The sequence below is a fragment of the Phoxinus phoxinus genome (assembly GCF_949152265.1).
Source record: "Phoxinus phoxinus genome assembly, chromosome: 6".
Classification (NCBI taxonomy): Eukaryota; Metazoa; Chordata; class Actinopteri; order Cypriniformes; family Leuciscidae; genus Phoxinus; species Phoxinus phoxinus.
The window spans coordinates 31,047,522-31,073,662 of NC_136881.1; the positions used below are offsets into that span (position 1 = coordinate 31,047,522).

The 26,141-nt window shown below is 37.7% G+C and overlaps 1 protein-coding gene across 1 annotated transcript in view; it reads left to right on the plus strand.

The window, feature by feature from the left end:
• Nucleotides 1-18,094, plus strand: part of tacr3a (tachykinin receptor 3a) — a 30,499-nt gene extending 12,405 nt beyond the window's left edge. Inside the window, 2 exon segments of the mRNA XM_079616625.1 lie at nucleotides 11,132-11,328; nucleotides 16,682-18,094. Coding sequence (XP_079472751.1) covers nucleotides 11,132-11,328; nucleotides 16,682-16,970 — 486 coding nt within the window. The 3' untranslated portion in view covers nucleotides 16,971-18,094.
• The last annotated feature ends 8,047 nt before the right edge of the window (nucleotides 18,095-26,141 follow it).

A 26,141-nucleotide genomic window follows, 5' to 3' on the forward strand; every position in this document is an offset into this window, starting at 1 on the left:
TGATGGCTGCTGGGATTGTGCTGGCTTTTTTTCGATCAACGCTGCATCTTGCTCGCTCCCTACGGCTGCCCCCTCATCATGTCTCTTCTCTCCATTAGTGGCTGGCATGCTGAATATGTGTATTTGGAGCCAGTTAGATCTTGCGGGTTCCATATGCCCCCAATTTATATGATGTGTAAAGGTGATTATGGGAACCCAGAAGCATGTACATCTTTTTCAGCCTTTAGAAGACCCTCAATTAAGCCTAGTTACATTTTTATTTTATGTCAGTTCAGATGAAACTCTTGGAGAAGCTGATTGATGACAATCACTTGTCTATTCGCGGGCTTTGTGTAGCCATTGACTAACCAGAAAAAGCAACCCAATAGAGACTTATATTTGTAAACATGAATGATTGACGCACAAAACGGAGTGAAGATATTAAAAGAACATCTGCTTTATGTGGTATATTTTCAGTTTGAAGTAGTGTGAGCCGTTCTTTGAAATCTAATTGTGGCAAGTCTTTCCGGTAATTTTTCCAATCATGCAGTTAAGATAATATAGCTCATATTGCTCACTATTAAGTAGAATTTATGTGTATAGCACACACACAGAGGTGGATGAAGTACACAAATTAGGGGTTGAGTAAAAGAACAGATACCCTCATAAAATATTACTCCAGGAAAACTATTAAATACTCTTTTTCAATTTTGAAAAATGCGGCTCCACCGGGTTCCCTCGTCCTATTGGCTCCCCCTTGGTCAGTCATCACTCTACTTCCACAGACTTCCGAGCCTTTCTCAGCATCTCCACCCCTATGGCTTCAGTGGTTTCCTCCTTCGCTCCGGAACCTCCTCTGTCCTCTGTCACACCGGCTCCGCCTCAGTTCTCGGGCTCCGTCACAAAACCTTGTTGCCGCGACTCCGCCTAGGTCGCGTGTGCCAGCGGTGTCACTCATGTCCATCGTCTCTCCGTTTGGACCCTGCGATCCATCGGCTCCGTCTCTTTCGGTCGTCAGCAGGATGTCGTCAGCTACAGCAACACCTTGGCTCCCTCCCTCGACTCATCCCTGCTGTGCTCTGGGTCTACACCAGGGTCCCCCTTCCATCATCGCCGCCGGGGTCTCGTCGTCCTACTGTCACCATCCCTCCGCCGCCAACTATCACCATCCCTTCGCGATCTCCTGTAACCATCCCTTCTTCATCCTTTCGTCCACCTCCTAAGCATCCTCCTCTCCACGCCGCGAGGTCTCACCTTCCAGGAGGGGGCGTTCTGTCACCATATGTCAGTTGTGTTTATTAGTTTCGTTTTCATGGACTTTTAGTTTGTTGTCATTCATCATATGTGTTCCTTTGTTTGATTTTCCTGCCAATCATCAGTTTCTATGGACAGTAATCATCACAGCTGTTCGTCATCTAGTTCAATCACCATATGTATATTAGTTCCTCAACGAAACAAGCGAAAAAGTACTTGGAAAGAGGCGCAAAGCAAAGTTTGCGAGCTGGGTCACTGCTGAAACTCTCACACTACTCGACATCTGCAACAAAGTTAGGGCAAAGTACAAGCGAACACGACTGCCCTCACACAAAATTATTTGGCAAAGCCTGCAGAACCAAGTGTCTGACGCATTTACACATGACGAAGAAGCGCATCTCGGCCACCTGCTTGAAGTGCTTGAGAACGCAGACAAGAAGAGAGAACACCGCAAAACCTGGAAGATCGTCAATCAGATCTCAGGTGACGACAACAAGGCCGACCCAAGCAAAGTAAAGAAACTCGATGGATCAATGCCCAAAGATAAAAACGATCTACTCAAAGGCTGGCGCGAGTACTTCGATTCACTGCTTAACAACAAAAACAAAAACGCAGATCAAACAGTCCACCCAGTTCCATCACCCGACTGTACTGATATCAAAACTGCTCAATTCAATCGATCCGAGATAGAGCAAGCAATCGAAGACCTAAAGCGCAACAAAGCGCCTGGATCAGACTACACAATGACAGCTGAAGTGCTCAAAGACGGCGCCGATTTCATAGTCGACGAGCTGCTCTATATCTGTCAAATGGTCTATGAAAACTGTCACGCACCCATTCAATGGACATCGAACCTCATACCTCTGCCGAAGAAAGGAAACCGGCAGCTAATGACAAACTGGCGCGGAATCACCCTGACATCAATTGCAGCAAAAGTGTACAATCGCATGATCTTAAATCGAATTTGTCTGCCCATCGACATTATGCTCAGAAAGAACCAAGCAGGCTTCAGAACAGGCCGCAGTTGCATCCAGCAAATTCATATTCTGCGACGAATAATGGATGGAGCATATGCACAAGATATCCCACTTTACATCACATTCATCGACTTCAAGAAGGCCTTCGATTCAATCGACAGAGAAATGATGTTCGCCATTCTACGGCATTCCAGCAAAGATCGTTGATGCAATTCGGGTGTTGTACGATGACTCGAAAAGCCAAGTATACCTGCAAGGCCAGTGCTCCGAGCCATTCAAAATCATAACAGGTGTACTTCAAGGTGATGTCTTAGCACCATTTCTATTCATCATCGACTATGTCTCAAAACTATCAGCTAACGAATTTGGATATCTTACACACAAAGGCAAGGAAACAGACGGAAGTTACAGAACTTTACGCGCATCAACTCGCATGCTAAGTCACAAAGTGAATGACCTAGCTTTGGCTGACGACATCGCCCTACTTGAAGGAAACGCAGAGCAACAACAAAAACAAGTCACCGCACTCAAAATAAAAGCACGCCAAGTAGGCCTTGAGATAAATAGCACCAAAACCAAGCAAATGCGCCTGAACATACAGGAAGACGCAACTCCTTCTCCCGCACTCAAGATAGATGACCAAGAGGTAGCCATCGTAAATTACTTCAAATACCTAGGCTCTTACGTAGGGTCAACAAACAAAGACGTTAATGTTCGAATCGGTTTAGCTTGGGTAGCGTTTCACAAACTCAAATCCATCTTAAAAGCACCCAAGATCAAGATCAACTTCAAGATTCGACTCTTCAAAGCCGCTTGCATTTCCATCTTGCTTCATGGCTGCGAAACATGGATCCTCACTAAACATCTAGCGAATCGACTCGACGCATATGCAACAAATTGTTACCGCATCATGCTTGGTATAGACCAGAAGAACGATCATATCACAAATGAACATTTATATGAAACGGTTCAACAGGTGCCAATAAGCACAACTATACGCGATCGCCAGCTTAAGTTTACAGGCCACTGCATTCGAATGGCAGAAGACGAACCGGTTAAACGTTTCATCTTAGTCGCAGATCAAACCAACAAACGCGGGGCACCACGAACAACGTACCGCGAACAAATATCACGCCACATCATCGACAAAAGCATGATCACTCTCAGCGAAAAGGAAATCAGCGAGTTAGCAAAGAACCGGAAACAATGGAACTGTCTTTTTGCCGCGCCTAGGCAAAATAAACCGAAAGGAGGGAAACCTCTTGTCGACCTCTAGCCCAGCTCGACTGATGATGATGATGATTAGTTCTTCACCATCACTAAGTGTTTGTCCGGTCGCATTTAAGTTAGCGCTTGTCTGAATCTACCAGTTGGATGTTTATTAAACTTTGCATTTGAACTTATCCTGATCTTATTCATCTGTCTGTCCATAACCTTCGCTGACAACATGGGTTTTGGTAAGAACTACAGAATCCAATAAAAGTGGAAGTTGCTTGATTGATTAAAAATTTAACAGACGCATTCAGAATAGGATTACAATTAGAACAACAGCTCACAAAATAATTGCATTATTGGGAAATTATTATACGTAGACTTAGCTGCAAAGTTGGACTTAAACAGTACTTTATCTATCATGCACATTTAGTGCTTATGCAGACTGCAGACTATTTTTATTTAATGTCATGTAAAATGAATTCCAATATTCCTTACCCTACATCACCTTTCTTAATCCAGAGCAGGTATCATTGTTACGATACTTAAACTTTTCAAACATTGTTATATTATCTGAAAGCTTTAGGCATCTGCACTTTGTAGGATTTAGGCTTCATGGTTCGAATGCCTCACTGAAGCAGTATGTCTGCCTTCAGGATTACACAGGTAGTGCTTACTTTGGATTGGATGAATCTGTTAATAACACTAATCTAAGCCTGAGGAAAGTGATCCTGTGAGTTATGCTCTGATGATTATGGATTAGAAGTCTCGGTTGATTAGTTTACCTCCAGACTCTGATCATGTCACAATAGCTTCCCTCACTCTGTTCTCAAGGCACGCTTTTCTCTAGTTATTTGGAAGATGTTTGTGTGTTTCAGGGATGGTTTATGATCTGAAAAAATAATGCATGTAGTTTAAAAAAAAATCCCTTTTGTATGTTTATGTTCAGTTATTTCACTTAAATATAAGAGCTTGATAAAAATGCTCATTTTAGAATAAAATTTCAGATGGCAATTAGAGGCTTTTGCAACTGAAGTCCTCATATATATATACAGTATGTATACATATATGTAGTGGCATTTATTTATTTTAGTTAATTGGCATACATGGGAAGGTTTAAGAGAACATTTAGCTAGAGTAAATATTCTTATAAGCTCTGTATAATTGGACATGGAAAAACATTTCAAGTGAGAGCAAGTGTAACTTGTACTGTATTTATTTGTGCTCGTTTTTGTTTACCATCTGACACTGTGAATCAAGTGAATTTGTAAAAGTGCATGTGAAAGCGTTCATTTGAAAACCTATTTAACATTTCTTGAGCATGCTGCGGATAATTATAATCAAAATTTTAGAGCGCAAAGCATCAATCCAGCTCTGCTGGAAGACAATGACTGCTGCCGTAGTGTGTTAACTGCAATCACCAAACCACACTTGTGAAGTTCTGCTTATCTCATCCAAAGCAGAGAGCCAAGTGCCTGAGCCACAGTACTATCACAATCCATTTCCTTCCATATTAGCTTTGTGGCTCTTTCACTGGATATCGGGAAGTACAAAAGCCATTTTAACTATTTGCATTAAATAATTAAATGTAAACATTTAAACGTTTTCTTTCTTTCTTTCTTTCTTTCTTTCTTTCTTTCTTTCTTTCTTTCTTTCTTTCTTTCTTTCTTTCTTTCTTTCTTTCTTTCTTTCTTTCTTTCTTTCTTTCTTTCTTTCTTTCTTTCTTCACCTGATACTAAAGAATAATTGGTTAGAAATCTTACTTTTAATAATACCTGGTTATTTATATATGGGGAGGTAAATCAAATTTCTTCTGCCTTTCAGCCTTTTTCCGGCAACTACTTCTTGAATTTAATTTGACGTTGAATCATTTTAAAATCCATTCTGATTAGTCAATTTGCTAAGCCTTTATGCTGTTGCTGTCAATAAAACTCAACTGGGCTATCACACATTTACATTCATCAGAGATATACACATTAGTAACTAAATTGATTCAAAAAACGGTTTATCACTGTTGTTACATTAATTAAAATATGAGATATTTTACAGTCCAGGACGGTTGCAGCAAACAGCACATCACTGGCAAATAGTGCAAAGTGAGACAGTCAAGCCAGATGCACAAATATTCTGTACAATCAGCCCCTGACAGTCTGTGATCCATTTTCTCCACAGGAGCTGTTTTCGGAACGGCTTCATTTTCTCTAAATAAGTATTCAAAATGACTCCAGCTCTGTTTGCTGGAATGAATATATCAATGCACCATTATGGCCTGTGTCACAGCCTCTCTGTCATCTGTCATCTCATTTTACCTGGATCTGTTTTGCAAGTCTAGTGTGAAGGTACTGAAAGTGGTTCTTTTTTTTCTTGTTTCTGGATATGCGACTCCACCTAAATGCTTTTAGGTTGCAGCTAGTATTTATTTTATTTTGACTGGATTTAGTTTGTATACTCCAAGTGAACAATAAGCCAACAAAGCCAAATGTTGGGCAGAGTTTTTGAACTGCTGGTGATGCATGTCGCAATGGCAATGTAAATTCCTTGTGTGCAAAACAAAGGTTCACTCAGTCAGTGGCAGTGCAAGGTTGGAAGGACAGAAGTGTGAGTAAATGATGACTATTTTTATTGTTGGCTGAATTATTCATTTAAATACAAATTGCAGAGCAACATGATCTATGGTGCTAATATAATGCACTTTGTCTGAGCTAGACACGTTTATAATTTTATTTGACACATGTCTTGATGTCATGGGCATTGCTATATTTTGACAGCAGTGATTTAAATTTGATCAATACATAATGGATATATCTCTCTTTTAAACCCTGATTCTATATATTGGAAGAAGTGATGTTACTGATAATGACATTGTAAAAGGTGACGTGATTTCAGTTCACATGGTTCTGTTTGAAAATACCACGATTCCTCTGTCAAGCACCCGTTTGCTGAATCAATATTGATTAGGATGAGAGTGAGTGTGTCTGCTGAAGAGTGAGTTTATTTGCCTTACTGACAGTGTGAGGTAAATGCACTCTGTTGTCAAATTTGTCAGCTCAGTTACTCACAAAGTAATGATGATTATTATTGGTTTTATTTTTCATGTTGGTCACTGATGTGAATTGGAGACGCTAAATGCGTGAGTCCTGAGCCATGGGGAGGGTTGGGGAAAGACCTGGCAACCTACCCCAGAAAAATCATCGCCAGAAAAATGTATGATCAGTCTCTCGTGTATAGCAAGCCCAGAATTACCAAGAGACGTATACGACTGAAATGGTTAATAAATGAATTAAATTGTTATTATTTAAATAGTTATTTTTTTTAAAGAATAATTTTATATTTGTGTTTTACCAAAATCATGAAATAACTATGCAAAATGCAGTGAAAGATATTTTAAAATAATATGGTTAAGGACAGAAAGAGGCGGTAACCCTGTGGTATTGCACCTGGTTTGACCTTCTAAACAAAGTCTTGCCTAGTAATTTGCATTTCTACTTCCTCATGCTGACAGAGAACAAAAACCTCGGTTGCTCATCCATCACGATACGCTGATCCAGACGCTGATCCAGATCTGTCTTTCCAGAGTGTGCCACCCCACAAAGGTTTTCGAATAATCATATAACAGCTGCCGCTAATCGACTTTACCCCCAATCCTGTATTAAATAGTCTGGTTTTGAGTTAACTTGACCCTTTGCTTCTTATTGGTGTTTTTATATACTACTTAAATGGTATGCATTGTATTGTTACCGAGGAAATTTTAAAACATCAGAAAATCCACAAATGGAGCTGCTTATGTGATGCAAACGTGAAATATGTATTAGCTTGGTAAAAGCGTTTGAGGTCATAATGTAGTATTGTGCAATGAACCATGTAAAAATAAGTTTTAGAAAAGGTCTATAGAAGTCAAAAGAAAAAAAAGGTTTACTGCCTCTAGTGTTCATTTTAACTTTAAACTAGACGTTTTTCCAATGAGTTATACTTGGGGTAGTTTCATTGAAAAGTTGTAGAACCTCTAGTCAGATACTAGTCAATGATTATGACGCCGTTCTATTGAATAGTGAAGAAAACCCTGACTTGATTATTTTAAAAACGTTCACCCGTTGTTTTAGGCACTGAAATTTCTTCTTTTTCTTTTTTTTGTACTTGGTTCGAGCATTACTTCTTTGTTGACTCTCTGGACTTGTCTCTCTTATGATCTATATCAGTGTATTGATCAGCACTTTATGTCAGCCCATTGACTATTCTCCATTCCACAACCTCAAACAGATCTCCAATCTCTATTCGCCACAGTTGTATAGTCTCTATTCAAGCGCCAATCACCAAAAGGACTTTCTTTTCTATTTCAGTGAGAGTGCCCTTGTCTTTTCTCAATCTTTGTATCGAAGAGACAGGGCAGATAAGAGAAAACAAAAGAGACATACTATTGTGGTGCCAAACGCAGTGCACTTCCTTGAGCTCTCAGTTTGCAGAAGCTTTCGTCTGGAGACATATTGGGAGAGAAACATTGGCTTTAAGGTGAGCGTGAATGGCAATCATATAAGCTTTCCTTTTACCCCAGGACATCTTCTCACGTCCACCTCCTGCTGAACCGTTGATCAGGCACTATATCTCTCTGTCTTTGAAATGTGGTGTAGGGAATATTCTTAACGCATCTTTAGGAAAAACAAAGGCAGGCATTTAGGGATGGAATACTGATGAAATGCCCATAGAAAAATCATAATATGAGTTCTTTGAAGAATCTGAATTCCCAAATTATATGTGTCTTCCACGTAGTGTCTGTGAAACACACCATGTGTAGTCTTCTGTTCTTTCCTTTGATGATTTGATTCACAGTTAATCATTTATGGCATCATATTTTCTATGCTCATTAGGGGCTATATATATATATATATATATATATATATAATCTTTATTGTCTATAGCGCCTTTAAATGTACATCTCAACGCGCTGTAGAAAAACAATTAAAACAGCAAAGATACAACACAAAAAGACATAATAGCCTATCCAAAGAGAAAATACATAAATACAAAGAGAATAAACATAAAAGACAATAAATCAATTAAAAGCTAACCAAAAAAAAAAATTGGTTTTAAGCTGAGATTTAAAAATACCAAAAGATTTCGCTTGCCTGATCTCAATCGGTAGAGAATTCAAATGTTTTGGAGCTAATGAAGAAAAAGCCCTGTCTCCCATTAATCTCAAACGAGTTGAGGGAACAAGTAAAAGACCAGTTCCCGAAGAACGAAGATCACGTTTTAGAGTATATGGAGTTAAAAGCTTGATCAAGTATTGAGGTGTCAAACCATGCAGTGCCTTGTAAGTAAGCATCAAAATTTTGAAGTCCACCCTAAACCTAATGGAAAGCCAGTGCAAAGACTCTAAAACGGGAGTAATATGGTCTCGTATATTAGTTCTAAGGATTCTGGCAGCCGAATTTTGCAAAACCTGCATTCTGTTTAAGGTAGCTTTTGACACGCCAGCTAACAAGGCATTACAGTAATCAATACGTGAAAACACAAAAGTGTTTATCAATCTCTCAGCAACAGTAAATGACAGCATTGGACGCAATCTGGCAATATTTCGAAGATGGAAAAATGAACTTTTAACAGTATTCAAAACATTTGGCTCAAACGATAGATTGCTCTGCTTTGCGTAGATGGTGGGGTGAACCAACAAGCATAATCTCAGTCTTTTAACTGTTAAGACAAATAAAATTATTTTATATATATATATATATATATATATATATATATATATATATATATATATATATAGGCCTATATATATATGCAAATACATCTTGATATTCATATACTTACTGTGAAATAATCTTTTTCAATCAAAGTTTTTTTTTATATATATATATATATATACAAATATCAAGGTATGTTTTTAAATACTAAGGTTTTAATATTTTAATTTAAAAATAACTGTTGACTCATTCACAGAAATAGATTTGACCTATTCTAACATAGTAACTGAATCAAGAGCTGCTATTAAAACATGTCTGAATGCATTCATACTCATGATTTGCAAGATAATGACAGATAATGACAGCATTAAAGTCATGAATGTTGCCTAATTTTATATTGCCAGCAACAACATCATGAGGATATTGTGTATTTCCGATATGTCATCCACTCATATTTAAACATGATTCCTCACAGAGTTCATATAAAGCCCAAAAGGTTAATTTATACATAAGAAATACCCCAATACTGTGTGCACAGAACATTTAAACAACTTTAACTTACAGATGCTGAAAACACAGGTGTAAATCTGTGTGCTTATCCTGTTTCTGTTGCAGTGATAATTGAATTTCAGACCAAACCAAAATATTGAGAATTACTCCATTACTATAGTTCAAAGTTGATTTAAAAATAGTTCACATTGTGAAATGACACAAAACTTTCAACAATCTAAGCCTAATGATTGGTCAAGCTAAAATTAAAATATTCATTACATTGTGACAGCATCACAAAATAAACCGTGTGAACGTGTCTCTGAAGCTATGTGTGCATGCTAGAAGAGCGATGGACATGTTGACTAGTAGTTTATTATTTTCTTTCTTCCAGCTTTTTTTGCGCTTGGGAGGAAGCTTTTACTTTTGACATTCTAGTGTGTTCTCATAGTAAAATCTTAAAGATCAAGAAAGAAACCTGGTTCCTCAAGATATGACCCTATTAATATATAAATGGCAAAATGTTGTAATGAATATGTTCATATATTAATTTGTTCATTTATTGATTCTTTTATTGATATCGGAGTTGGAGAGATCTTCAGATTGAAGAGTATCTAACAAAGCTCCATTCGCTGTCTCTGTGGGACACCATGAACAATGTAATTATATTCATTAGTGGAGTGAAGCGGGAGGCTCCTCCAATCAGACGTTGTGATGTGGCTACAGAAACAATTCACCTCGTGAAGGATGGGAAATGGATTTGTTATGGCAGAAGTCCCTGCAGGGGCAGAAGGACACTTGCTTGAAGAGAGACTGGATATTTTGAGGACAGAATAAAACTGACAGGATGGAGAACTGCACAGATCTACACACAACACAGTTTGACAATTGACACGAGAACAGTAAAAGCAGCAGAGAACTGCATGAGAAGTCAATGATTTTTCATGAATTTTGGCAATTACACCATAGTCAACATACAATTGTCAGGAGCACGTCCGCCATGTTTGCTGAATCCAGAGGAAGTCAGAGAAGACCTCATGTGGTGTCCTTGCTCTGTTGGAAATGTGTTGCCTGGGGTTTTCTTTCTAACTGCAGATGCATTGCTTGCCCAAAGTGTCAAAGCTTGTTGGTTGCATGACCAAGATTTTGGTATCCTGACACTGTTTGGTGCTTATGGGTGTGCCGTTTGCTGTGGGATTTGAATGACAAGCAGTGTCTTAATGAATTAACATAATGAATAAAAACACAGCCGGATAACTGTTTGTGATATGATTGCTCCTCCACTGTTCTCTTTGTTTTTGTATGCGTGAAATAAGGTCAGTCACAATGTCGCAATGGCTAGAAGCTGCACTTTTTTTTTGTATTCTCCGCCTATATATATATCTTTTAGCACAAATAAATATAGATCTTTACTATAACTTATGCAAGCCATATATGCCGACTCTTTTCTCCGATATACTCCAATATAATAAATTCCCACCAATTATGATACAATATTATGTAATATTTTACTTTGCCTTCCTTTTCTGTTTCCAGGTGGTGAAAATGATGATCATCGTGGTGGTGACCTTTGCCATCTGCTGGCTGCCATACCATGTATATTTCCTGGCTACGGGATGGAAAAAGGAACTGCTTAGATCGAAGTTCATTCAGCAGATCTATCTGTCAGTCATGTGGCTTGCCATGAGCCCCACGATGTACAATCCCATTATCTACTGCTGCCTGAACAGCAGGTAAGACTCGAGTGTCACAACCACAAAAGATTTATGACACACATGTATTTTTGTCAAAACAGCATGAGTGTTGTTCCCACTTATAGTTGCATGAATAGGCCTTAACATGCAATAATGGACACCCATGAGATGTTGCTTTTTTTGAGAATAAATAGTGCTCCTAAATCAATGATTGAAATGAAAGTGTCATTAATAATCAGTCCAAGTGAAGGACAGGGACATGAAACAAGCTTTACTGAATTAGCTTTTTTAACAAAAACTCTATGGTCCAAATCTTGACCCAAGATTGGTTCCACATGGAACATGAATAATTTGTTAATACACTTATTTAACATAATATTTCTCCACACTGAACTTATTTCTCATTATTTTCCAAAGGTATAAAATTAATAGGTGTATTTATACAGACATTTTAAAGGGATAGTTCTCCATTATTTTCACTTGTCATGAAATGTAAAGTCATATTTTGGAATGACATGTGGATGAGTAAATGATAAAAGAATGTTCATTTTTGGGTGCACTATTTTAACGCAGCGTAAATTAATTTAAGCATCAATATTTGTTCTTCCTGTGCATAGATGACAGAAAATAAGATATGCACTGAATGTCATGACAACGGCACAGAGATCATTAGAAACAACTTTAGAGCCACCTTTTTTAATTAAAGGAATGTTCCAGGTTCAATACAAGTTAGTCTGTATTGACATCATCCTTGATCTGTCATTGATCACAACAGAAGAACATTTAGACGCATTCTTTAGTTTACAAAAACTAGCAAAAGTCATCTTTACAGCAATGCACTAACAATGGAAGTCACTCAGGCCAATGCATCTATTAAAATTAGCATGGTTAAAAAAATAGTAAAGCAACGAAACATTATACATAAGATATGTTTACATAAAAAAATTTCAACTCCTATCATGACCATTTAAACCCAGTAAACCCAAGCAGAAAACGACTAAGAAAAAAATCACTCTCAGGTATTACATTGGTAACAAAGTATATTATTTGTGATACATACTTTAAAATTAATATGTAAGAGCTATTTAAGATGAAAGACATTATGTTTGCCCGCTTGAACATGTACTGTGAAACGCACATCATTCATTTCATGGCCATACAAAATCATTGGCATGAAATGTCTTTCACGGGTTTATTTAAAAGCTCACTGTACCATACAGTGAGAGCAAGTCTGTACATTTAAGCCCCCCATAAAATATAGCTAATGACCTTTACAGCTCTGCAGCCTTGTTTTTTTTTTTTGAGCACTCTACAGTTGTAGCCTGGCAACCGTTGCTATCCACCAGTAACTTGATCAGCCTGGGACAGCCATAGCATTGACTTTATGTAAATGCACTACAGATGGAAAATATGGTTAAAATGCAAGACTGCATGATAAATAATCCACATCTAATTTCTTCAGGTCCCATTTGGCTTAGTTTGCAATGACACCATTACCAGAGCATAACAATTTGCAACCGAACGCTATTCAATAAGCGGAAAACTAGACTTGGCAGGATCATTATCAATCAATGTGCTGAATATTGCGGGCGAAATAACAGCTGTTTAATGTACCTGACAGTATTTGATTATTAAAAATACATTGCTAAGCTTGTTATGCTGGCAGTAGCCTCTGACACCTAACCTGTGATAGTGGTTTTCTCTTTATCCTGTGCATTCACTCGAACTCAACAAATTGATTTCTTTTAATGGCTTTTGGTCATTTGCAAAGGCATTTAAAGCCTGTTTCCACCTCAGAGTAAAAAATAAAGTAATTGTGAGATAATGGGCTCCATCATACACCCGGTGCAATGCGGCGCCAGGTGCAAGCGTTTGCTAGTTTAAGCCTGACGCGGTTATCATTTTCACGTTGTTTAAATAGCAAATGCATTTGCGCCCATTTATGCGCCCATGAGCATCCTCGTCTGAAAACTAGGTGTTTACTAGGGATGGTACGAAATATCGTTTGACAAAATATCGCGATACAAAACGTGACGAAACGCATCGAGGTCGAAAAAAATGGATCGCGAAATAAAGATAGATGGCACTGCTGCATGATTTGCGTAGTATATAAATAATTTAGTGTATTATATGTGTGTGTGTGTGTATATGGGGAAGACATACAGTCTATGGTGACAGGCTGGCAGCACTATCTGCTGATCAAGCAGGGTAAAACTAAATGAAAATATATATATATCCGGGCAGAGCCATAGAGAGAGAGAGTTGCGACACTCTTTGATGTCGCCGCTGTGGCTGTCACGTGGTTCATGTAAGCACCAATAGTTCCAAAACATACGCTGGCTGTCATGTTATTCTATGGGACAGACAGCAGCGATTGCATTATTGAACGGTAAATATAAAATAAAACACATACCCAAGTACTTTTTCAGCTGTTATTGCATTTTGTTAATATCAGTTTTGCATTTGGAGGGGCAACGAGGTACTGTATATTACTTAGATAAGTTTTAGGCTATATTTTTGGAGGGAAAAGCTTAGTGTTCATGGTCGCATGGGTAGTAGCACTGGCTTTAGCGGCTCTAACTTAACTTTTCCATATCATTCATCTGATGATGGACGTCTCATGATATTTATTTTAGCACAACTGGGCTGTATTAGGCTATTGATTCCCGTGATTTTGCTTAGGCCTATAAATTCCGATTCAGCCATTAGCCTAACGTTACCTTCGTGATCACGCAGCGGTCTGCCGTGGCGGTCCGTTCAGAATTCGCATGGCTGATACAAATGAAGGTTTTCAAATAAAATATTTTTTATTAAACAATGACAGACAACAAAAATGTGTGCTTGTGTGAACAAGAAAAACAAAAACCAGGGGCAGGTGATCCATGAAACAGACAGGATTGGTGATGGCCATAACAATCTTAGAGGTCCAGCATTGTTCTCACACGCCGCTTCACTCAAGACAATAAATGAAAAGTTAGTATATCCCAAAAAATCAATTAAATAAAAGTTGCTATAAAGGTGGTAGCGATGAATTACCGAACTAATCAGATATGCTACCTTCACAGCTGGCGAAGTCACGCTGGCAATGCTAGAAAATCGGTTGATACAACCAAGATAAAATATAAATAATTACGCTGTGCATGTACAAATGAAGACCATTATAAGCATCGCAAAGGGCCTCTGAAACAATATAGACAGTTGACAATTCAAAAGAGGTCGATATTTCAGCAAGTTACCTCTGGAACAACTCGACGCGCTGCAATGTAAGTGAATGGGGTTCAACGCTCAAATGACAGTGTTTGGAACTAATCCGATCTCCACATCCCGGAAGTAGGCGGTTAAAAGCGCCGCCATTTTTTACAACGGAGGTCTATGGGAGTGTCGCAACTCTTTCTCTCTATGGCTCTGTATCCGGGGAACGGTGCGGCTGCGGTACGTCATCACGTCAAGACAGCGCTGCAACAACAACACTGCAGTCTAGAGCGAGCTGACAAATATTAGCATTAGCACCAACTGCCTTGCCCCCAAATAGCCGACCATGGAGTCAAACGAGGTCGAAATTGAGGACGCTCCGCCTGGATACAAGTCATATATGTCTGGCAGTATTTTGGCTTTCTCATTAAAAAAAGACAAAGACGGCAATAGAGTAACTCACCAACTCTACCTCCGTCAAGTCCGCGTGCAAAACAGATTGTGTGAGTGAGCCCGTTTCAGTTGTGTGTGTGAGCGCGTTTCAGTTGTTGTGTGTGTGTGTGAGCATTTCAGTTGTGTGTGTGTGTGTGAGCGCGTTTCAGTTGTGTGTGTGTGTGAGCATTTCAGTTGTGTGTGTGTGTGTGAGCGGTGAGCGCGTTTCAGTTGTGTGTGAGCGCGTTTCAGTTGTGTGTGTGTGAGCGCGTTTCAGTTGTGTGTGTTTGGCCAGTTAGGCCTTGTGTTTCCCTGTGTGCAGCTGAAACAAAAATAAATAAGTTGTTGTTATACAGTAATATTTTTTTCCTTTTTTGATATCGTATCGCGACGTATCGTATCGTGACCCTGGCATATCGAGGTGCATCGTATCGTGAGTTTAAGTGTATCGTCCCATCCCTAGTGTTTACAGGCACATTGTTGGCACGTTGATATTTTGAGGCAACTGACTGCGCCATTGACCAACTGAAACTTTTTTTTTTTTTTTTTTTTTTTTTTTTTTTTTTAGAGCGCGTTAGTAATATGCGCCTATAGGCGGGTCCAACACGCACGTACACTCCACTCATTACACACACAGGGACGTGCAGCAACACACAAACTTGCCAAATATTACAAATAAAAGGATTACAATGTAAAACACACCAATTACTCATTAAGAGAATAGGTACAACCCTTTTAGACCATGTGATGGGCATGACGACCATTTGTTTTTCTCTCGTCGTTAAACTACACTGATAAAAATGATTTTGTGGTGAAGTAAATTCTACATAAAAAAAAACTATGTAATTTACATGAAAAAGTTAGTTCAGGCAAGAATAAAAAAAATGAAGTAAATTCTATATTAGTACTCAATTCAGTCGTGTAGAAATGAAAGCGTAAATATCAACATTATAAAATTAGGTACAATTACTCAACTTTTCTGATACAGGTGTTCCCATCATGCACTGGGCCTTGAATAATTAATGAGGTTGTTTTTTCACTGTTTTCCAGTTGTAATTACACTGTTTTATCATTGCTTTTGTTGTTAGGATTAGTAACTTGCCATTTTGTGGCATTTGAAGTTCATTTTCTATTCAAAATGACACATTCAAACTTAAAAACGATCCATCAAATGTTACCGTCATTGTGTATTATCCACCAAGTATTGAGGTCTCTGCGTTCACATGACATGTAATTAGACGTGGTATCTCACACAATATCTATTGTATTAATTACTTAGATATTTCTAAGTAAAACATATACTTCAAAAGTGTGGTTTTATTCAATGTTGTATTGTTTGAGTGAAATGTATTGCAAAGGAAACTTACAACTAAATAGATAATACTTAACCTTTTATTAGCCAAGTTAGAATTACTTATTTTCTATGTTACTTTCACTTAACCTTAAGTAGAGTTTACTTAGATACGAATGTGCAATTTACTTAAAAAATATTAGTGCAAAAACTTGACAAAGAAAAGTGTAGCAAAAGTGGATTCAGATACGCCCTAAGTGCACCTGTGCGCTTTAGACTATGACCCAAAGTAGAGAAAGATAGAAAGAAATAGTCACACTGTGATATAAAAAAATGTAGTTGCAACACATGAAATTAAGTTGCAATTGCAAGTGAGAGATAAAATCCTGCATAAATGTGCAATTAATATAGCCTTTTTGCCCATAAATTTGCTCAGTTTTTAATTCATGTTTTGTGTTTATTCTCGTCTTGGCTCAGGTTTCGGGCCGGCTTTAAACAGGTTTTCCGCTGGTGCCCGTTTGTGAGGGTTTCTGACTACGACGAGCTTGAGCTTCGGGCCATGCGGCATAAAGTAGCGCGCCAGAGCAGCATGTACACGCTCTCACGAATGGAGACCACCGTTGTCGCTGTGTGTGACCCCTCAGAGCCAACCACCCAACCGGGCCGGAAGAGCCTTCTCAACCACCAGCACAACGGGTGCTCCATCCCGGCCAAGAGCAAAGAAGTAACGTACATGCAAAGCGACCCGAAGGAGGAATTCTGTTGAGGTGGACTTTTGATGCAAGATTCACACGGAAGTATCAAGCACAGCCATTTTAACGAACCTCATTGCAAGAGATGATGAGAAGTCATATCTTTAATTAAATATGCTAATGTGTAACACACACACACAACAGCATCCTCATATAGTAATTTTCCAAGAACTGTGTTTCATGGCGTGCTTTGCCTTGAAAACTTGAGAGTCGCCCCCAGCACTCATCACAAAGACCAATATTGTCCAACATCTGAGGAGCACTTTGCCCATACCAGAAATTGTAGATAGAGGGTTGCCCTTTGATGCCAATCAGGTACTGTTTTCTTTCATCATGTGGTTAGCAAGGTTAGCATGCTACATGAATGCCAAAGGTCCGATTTGATTTCTCCCTGAGGCTAAACGCTCAATTCTTGTTAAAATATCTCATGTCTAAAATGGTTTATCCTGAGCAGTGTGAGTAGGTGCGTTTCCAGCACAATGGCAACTTGGCTGAATTGTGAAGTAACATTTGTGAGCTTCCTATTCTCTCTCATTTAATCTAAAACATTGGTTACACTTTATTTTGAGGTGACGTATTATATTGTACTTACTCAACTAAGTACTGAATAATATTAATTAACTATGTGTACTTACTATAGAGTTAGGGTTTGGTTTAGGGTTAGTTGCTTGTAATTGTGCATAACTTACTGTTATGACTATAGTGAGTACATGTAGTAATGTGTAACTACCTGTTACCAAAATCATTCATTTAACTGATAACCTGAGATGGTAAAACCAATTGTGCATAAATTGAAGATAGAGGCTGTTATTGGAATAGCATGCTACGTTTATTACTACTTCAGTTTGTACGCATATTTTCAGTTTGCATGGAATAACTGGATGAACTGCTCAGAGTGCACTGTGTGGGATACTCTATCCCAAAATGCAATGCGCATGACTTTTCATGACCTTTCATTTCAAAGAACCAGCGGTGTTCTTTGTTGTTACATTGCTTCATTGGTCTGCTGATCAAATTTTTATGTTTCTTTGATAACTGGAAGCTACTTGCTGAATTAAACATGCACAGAGCAATGTAGCACGCCGCTCTTTGAAATGTGTGCATAACATGTTCTGTTGCACATCCTATTTTTTAAATATATATACAGCATACTGTGCTGTGCTGCATACTACTGTGCAGTAGATTTGGCCAACCAATGCTGTATTTATTTGATAAAAAAATACACTAAACAGTAATATTGTGAAATATTATTACAGTTTAAAATAACTGATATAATTGTTCTATTTTAATATATTAGAAGACATGATTTATTCATGTGATGACAAAACAGCCATTACTCCAGTCTTCAGTGTCACATGATCCTTCAGAAATCATTCTAAAGGCCAATTCACATTTTACGACAGATGGCAGCGAACACTTCGGCAGGTTTTGTATGATAAGCATGTTACCCCTGACGGTACATCTGTCTGGGTTTGTTTTCGCAGATTAAACATACTGCATCTGAAATATTGGTGATTGTCTGTGTTGGTCAGCATCGGTGCAGTGTGAATTGGTCTTAATATGCTGATTTGGTGCTCAAGAAACTATTCATTTGTTTAGAAAATCTTACTGACTCAAAACTTTTGGAAGGGAGTGTACATAATATACAGTTTTTTTATGATAGCAAATACTATGCTGGCTGGAACGTAATTGAAATGCTTAAGTGAAATTAACTCTCATTTTACTCTAAATTCACTGATAATATCGGAAAAAAAAACAAGCTAATTGTATATTATCCATTGACATGGCTGAAAACCTACTGATTAGTATCGGCTAAGCAGATATGGTTAGTTAATCAGCTGATGCCAATAATCTCAAAATGGCTACATACTACGATTATTGCTAGCTCGTGGGAACGTGATGATATATCGTGGCCACAAGATCATTTTGTCAAGGTAATGACATCCTGTTGTGGCCACACGATGTGAAGAAATGGCCTCGAAATGTTGAGGGAACAACGCTTTTCTCGTGGCCACGAGTTTAATATGTAAACACTAGTATAGTGTCAACATAGCCAGGTTTTATTAACCTAAGTCAGGTTAGCTACAGAGACTGAAACTGTGAGTTATCTGGTCTGTTAGATTTCATTGGTATTGCATCATTACTTTAGCCTGGCAAGCCAGACCCACATCAAGATGTTAGGTCTGCGAACTCACCATTGGGATGGCTCAATCCGAGGGGCGGGATAAACGGTTGTCTTTCAAATTCCCTAGGATAGCGCTACAACCAACCAGGGGTGCGTTTCCCATACAACTATATAGCTCACTGCTTAACTACCATAGTACGATGTATCGTTGGAGAAATCAACTAGCTAGTCACGACTGTTTCCCGAAACCGTATGTCGCAAAGTATCGTTCAACCACGTAGGTTTATGACGTCTCGCACGTGGTGGACTAATAACTTATTTTAATTAATCTGTTTGAGATCGAATTAACGCTAGATTTTGTCATATAAGTTACATACATGGCATCTGAAGACCATTTCTTATTTTTCTCAGTTATTTTGTTTAATTACCAGACTCAATATTTGGCTCGTTCTTACATAGTAGAGCACGTTCGCACATGCGCAGTCTTCAAAACGGAGCTTTAAATCTCTTGACAAACTAAAAGACGTAAATTTGTAAACATTTGTATGTATTCTAAATAAATAACACGGGTTGTACTGAATGTCAGCTTGCTTATTTTGCTAAAGATAAGGATTTATTCAGTCTACATCTCATGTAAACTAGAAACTATGCTTCTAACCACAGCTCCAGAGCTGTCGTTCCAACCACACAAGTTTGCGATGCTGTTTGCGAACGTTCTTTGGAACGAAAACACCAAATCGTTGAACTATGCTGATAACAACGGAACTTGCGACCATAGTTGGCTAACGATGCTTTCGGGAAACGCACCCCAGAGCAACGAAGAAGGTGACGTTGTCAGAGTGGCAAAGATCCGGTCGGCAAAACTCCGAACACTTCTTCCTTTTTTCAGTGCTGTTCTTTGTTCTTTTCTCAAAGAAAAGCTTAACTCCAAGTCTTCCAGAGTCACGGCCAAAGCCGATTTGAAAGATAGCTGTTCGCCAGCAGCAGCAGCCATTCTTTGTTTTCAAGTAGCAGGGAACCGTCGCAACTCTGTCGTCATAATGTTAAGCCCGCCCGCCGACTCTATACACGATGTGATTGGCCTGACTAGAGTTTGTTTTTTCCAGCTCGAAAGCCAACTGAGAGTTGCTAGACTACCCTTGCTGCAAAATAAATGTTGCTGCCGCTAGGGTGCATCTAGATTTCTAGGCTATCATTACTTGTAATATTATAATCTTATCAACCATATTATCAGTTCCCACAACAGACCAACACCTCAATTATTCATTCATCCATATTACTCTTTTCTTATCATTTACCTCCCAATATTTAAAGTTATTTTGTCTATTCTACCCCTTGCTTCTTATTTTTCTATTTTTTTTGCCATTTCCTTTAAAAACTCTGCCAGCAAAGCTGGTGTTTCCTGTGTACTCTTCAGTGAAACTTCCAGCTGAGCACCAGTCAGGGTTCGGTTTCTCAAACTAGAGACTGTGATGTGTTTGTCCTCTTGTTGCTGTGCATTGGGGCTGTCCACTTTCTGTCCTGGTTAGATCCAGTTGTCTTTCTTCTTTAAAAACAGTAGACATGGAACAGCCTTCATTTCTCAAAAGAACAGACTGATGAGTTTCTGGAAAAATATGTTTGTGTCTGGCCATTTCTAAAGCAAAATATGACCGACCAAATATAATACAGCAACTGTAAAAAAAGACATTGTATTACATTTTCCACACTTCATTGAGCAGCACAGAAATGTGCAATAATAATAAATAAGAACAATAAGAAATGTTCCTTGAGAACTAAATAAACCACATTTAAATGGTTTCTTAAAAATGTATGTAACACAAAACTGGAGTAATGGAGTAATGAGCATGTATCAAGTAAAATGTCAAATTATTTCAAAAAGTTTTAATAATTTTAATAGTCAAAATAAATTATTATTATTGTTGTCAGTTGTATTGTGTTGTTGAACCTCATTGTAGTCTTGTAAAATAAATAAATAAAAACAAGGTTAAAGATAAAAGGTTTTGCTTAAAATGGAGGAAAGCATTTTCATATCTGGGTGGAAATGCCAGAGTCTATCCTTGCCTGACCTCGGAGTGATGTAAGTGCCCCATTGTACTTAGGTTGTTTTTCAGGGTTTTTCATAATATGCTCCTAGTCTATGCTCTTGTTTGTCTTTTTATTTTATACTGTGCTACGGGAATCCAGGACTCATATGGTTAAAAATGTTAAAATTCACCAAAAAATGTCAATTGTCACCATTTACTCACCCTTGTGTCACTCCAAATCTGAATGACTTTCTTATGCGCAACACAGTTACCATTGACTTGCATGGACATAACATATACATTTCTCAAAATATCTTCCTTTATGTTCCAGAGAAGAAAGTAAGTTTCTAACAACCCGAGGGTGGATAAATGGGGGCAGAATTGTCCTTTTGGATGTTCTCTTTATTATTATAGATTTGCATAGATCATACTCCCAGTGGAAGGTTCTCCAGCAGAGGATATATTTTCCTCAATGAAGGGGATTTTCCTCGATTTCCTTCATTTTACCCATTTAGAAGCAATTGCTCAGTAATCCGCCACTAATAAACACAAGACAAGATCTATAGCTGGTCTAGCCTCAGGCATTGATCGGTCAAGCCTGAGGAGTGCTGGTCACAAACTTGAACTCTTTAGTTGTTCCTTGGAAAACATGTCGGGAGACCTTGGTATGCTCTCCCTTACTGCACCACGAATTGCAAGTTTAATGGATTTTTTTCCAGGTGAGGAAAGCCAGCTGTGGCCCTTCAGATAAACATGACCTCTTGTCACTGTGTGCATGCGTGTGCTCTCAGACACATTTGCATTAATGCATGCATGCTGCATATATTGCAGCATAGTGATTTTTTTTTTATTAGTTGTGTTTTTAAATGTTTGTGTTCTTATTGTGCATTTTTTTGTCATTGTCATGGTAAATTTCTGTATGTTAGATTAATGTGCGTATGGCCATAATGAAAGTATGCCTAATATAAACAAATAAAATATTTTTTTATTTACAGGAAAAAGTATGTGAATACCCGTAAACATTGATGATAATAAAAAAAATGTTTAAGTTCGTAAGCAGCAAATCATATTTGAATTATTTCTGTAGGATCGTGTGACACTGAAGACTGGAGTAATGATGCTGAAAATTCAGCTTTGCCATCACAGGAATAAATTACATAAAAAAAAAATATAAAATTAAAATTAAAAACGTAATCAAGTAAATTGTGATAATATTTTACACTGTTACTGTTTTTACTGCAGCCTAAATGAACCCCAAACTTTTAGTGTGCATTTCACTGTATATATATATATATATATATATATATATATATATATTATATATATATAAACTTTAAAGAATCATCTATTTAAAAAGTACCTTTATGAACATGGACTCAATAACTTATGTATAAATAATATAGGTTAATGAATCTCACATACAAAGACACAATATCAAAGAACATCAACTTTGTCTTTTGATGTTCTTTGAACAAAGCACGTCTGGCTTTTTGTGTCCTGGTTTCTTGTCTCGTATCTCTTTAAAACACTTGCACTTGTCCTTTAAGTGACTCTCCTTGACTGTCAAAAAAATATTTTCTTGCCTTTGTTACAGTGTTAATTGTGTTGATGTTTAGTATATTGCATATCAGTAACCTTTCATTTGTGAATAGCCGCATCGCTGTTTTAGACAAGCCTTTAACCGATGTTCTTGTAAATAGGACAATTCACCTGCCTAGTGAATGTGCTGAGACCATTTGAAAGTATTAACCATGAATGTAAAACATCATGGACATATTTTGATAGTGTCGTACATTCCTAGTATCTCTAAACAATAACAACAAATGACTGATCACGCCATTATCAACTCCCAGCAGTCTGAGTGAACCATGGAGAATGTGTCAAACATGTCAAAGCATGTCCTTATTGCCTTATCAGTGTGTTTCTATAATTCATAAGTGTTTTGTATGTTGAAAAAATGCTTTCAGCAACAACTCATAGTTTGGCATGTCTTTTGTTGATTCCATAGACACATACTCTTTTTTTTTTTTTTACAAATATGCCTAATTGTGCTGTACATTAATGATCTGTTTGAGGTCTGACAAGACATTGCGGCTTTACGTGAGCCGTTACTCATAATAATTGAACACAAGGGTATTTTGCTTTACTACGTGTAGTGTAAATACTGTATGACACTGTGTACTTGTGGAAAATATTTGTGCACTTACATGTATTAACTAAAACGGTATAATATTATAACTAGATTTTACTTTTAAATAAAAAAATGATTGTATAATTATCATTAAAAAAATGATATGCTCATATATTAGTATGCTTTATTGATAGCTTCGAACAAATGAGCATTTTAACTGAATGTTTCAGCTACTGCTTTCTTGTATAAACAAGCATCCATTGCCATTTTCCTAGATTAAATGACTATACTGTTTACAAGCATTCATATTTTTAGGGGAGGATTAAAAAACTGGGACTAAGCTGTCTATTATGTTGGACATGCACAATAGCTTTTTTGATAATGTTGTCTGATCTTGCACATGATAGTTATTAATTAGTGTAATGTTTACTGTGATTCTTAACTTCTTCTCTTTTTTTGGTTTGTTGGTTTAATGTGTTTGGTTGAAAAAAATCTGTACTGCCAGTTATATATTTTTTGTTAGATATGTTGTTGTTGCCAAACTGTGATTCATAGAAATAAATGTGTTCAAATGCTTTTAAAATGACAAATGTGAGTTTCCAGGCCTCATCAATTGACATCCATGTCGAAAAGCTATTTTGAAAGGAAATAATTGCCTCTGCTGTTACTCAAGTTGAAATAGGGTCAGCTAAGCAATGTACACTGAAATCCCCTCTGGATTCAATATGTTTGTGATTCGTCGTCTGAGGAGGTGTCGTTTCTGAACCACTGATTTACACTCATCTTGAGGCAGATGGAGTACTTTTGAGAATCAGTCATGTGTGCACGGGATTTTTACTAAATCCGGTGTAACTCAAATGAGACTAATCCCTAACCCCCTCTGATAACACTTGTGGTGCATATATTTTCCCACTCGGAGATACTCTCTCCTGACTTGCTCTATTTGCCATGGAATGTTCCCATACTAAAATGATGTGAGTTTACCACTGCTCACCAAACAGCGAGCTTCTAGCCACCCAGATTTGATACATTGAACTGTTACGAACCGCAAGAATAATATGTATTGGATAATCTGTGGAGATCAATTTCAGAGGCCCTGGAAATGGTCAGGGTAATATTGAGGGGATAAACTTTATCACAACATTTCCATCTCTACATGAGGGAATAATCTACTGCAATGGTAAAAAAGAGAAGAGCTAGCCAAGATAAAATGGAAATAAAATGTTCTATGCAGCACAGCATAGTTCAAAACCCTCTAAAATAAGTTAAATGAGCTGGCAGAATTTAATTGATGCCTCAGTTGATCCCTGACCAATTTATATCATATTCTTATTCACAGATAAAAGCACAAGAACTGTTGCCTACGTTTCTGGGAACCAGGAGCTAATGATCCATTACAGGTGACTGAATTTCACTTACAAATTACACACAAAGAAAATGCTGTGAAAAATGTTTAATCGGGCAACCTAAAACGTTCTCAATGTGGTAAAAACAAAACTTTCTTTTTCTTTAAAAAAAAAGAGATTATAACGCCTTAAATAACGCCTTAATGTTTGCTTACGCAAAAGCAATTTTTTAAGAATTAGAAATGGGAAGAAATTGATTCTTAGTCGAAAATATGCCTCAGTCCTCCATTTGATTTCTGTAAAATCAGGTGATTGCAAGGTTTGGAAAAAAATAATTTTGTTTTTCTATAAGGATGTCCAATTTAAAATACGGTAGCCTGTATTATAAATATACTCATTATATATAGAATTTTTTAAATCCAGAAATGAAAATGGGCATAAAAACTTTTTCTACTCTTAATATAGAATTACTGTAGGTCACTACCTTCACACTTTATCACGAGAAACGATGCATGACGCACACATGAGAAAACCCCCCACTGTGAATTACTGTAAAGCCTTAAATCTGTCTTTTGATTAATTGATTTCTACAATGCATCATGTATAATATTTGTTTCTATTAATATTGTTATGTTTGTCTCAGTGTTGGTTTGCTGTGACGGCTGATATGCGTCATATTTGCCTTTAATTGCACAAACATATAAAGATTAAACATAAAAATTAAACACTTTACTCACTCACACACAACTCAAAAGTTTGCTGGTACACTACCATCGTGCGCACATTACGCATTGTAAATATTAAGCGTAGTGTCAGTTATGGCAGGTCACGTTAATCAAGCTTGCATCGGCTGACTCTCAGCTGATCCACGTCTATAGGAATACGACGCCTATCACTGTATTAGTTCCTTCAGTATTATCAGCAGCTGTTGCGTTTCTCAGGAGCAAATTACCCTCCTCCATCCCCAGCTCCTCCTCTCGTCAGTCAGTAGTTGGCCTTCTGAGTGCCCTTTGAATCAGAAAAAAATCTCGAATTATGTTGTACTTTAAAGGGGACCTTTTATGCCCCTTTTCACAAGATGTAGCCTAATATAAGTCTCTGATGAGTGTGTATGTGAAGTTTTAGCTTAAAATACCCCACAGATAATTTTTTACAGCATGTTTAAATCGTCACTTTTTGGGGCTCAGAAAAACGCACCGTTTTAGTGTGTCTCCTTTAAATGCTAATGAGCTGCTGGTTCACGGCACAGGGGGCGGAGCCTAACCAGCTCGCGCTCAGTGAACAATCTCAACTCACGGAAAGATGATAATATCAAAACAGAAACTCACAGTAACGGTGTTCATTTTGACTCGGACAATAATGCCAAGAGTCAGAGAATATATGCTGTATGGAGTTGGAACAGGTATAGTTTAGTTTAATTACGGTTATGTGTCATTGATTGTAGCCACTATTAATACAAGCCTGCTGTAGGACCATGTCTGAATGATGACACAAAATATACTCATGAGTTTAATAAAGTTTATTGTATGTCACAAAAGATGAAGCGTCAGTTTTAC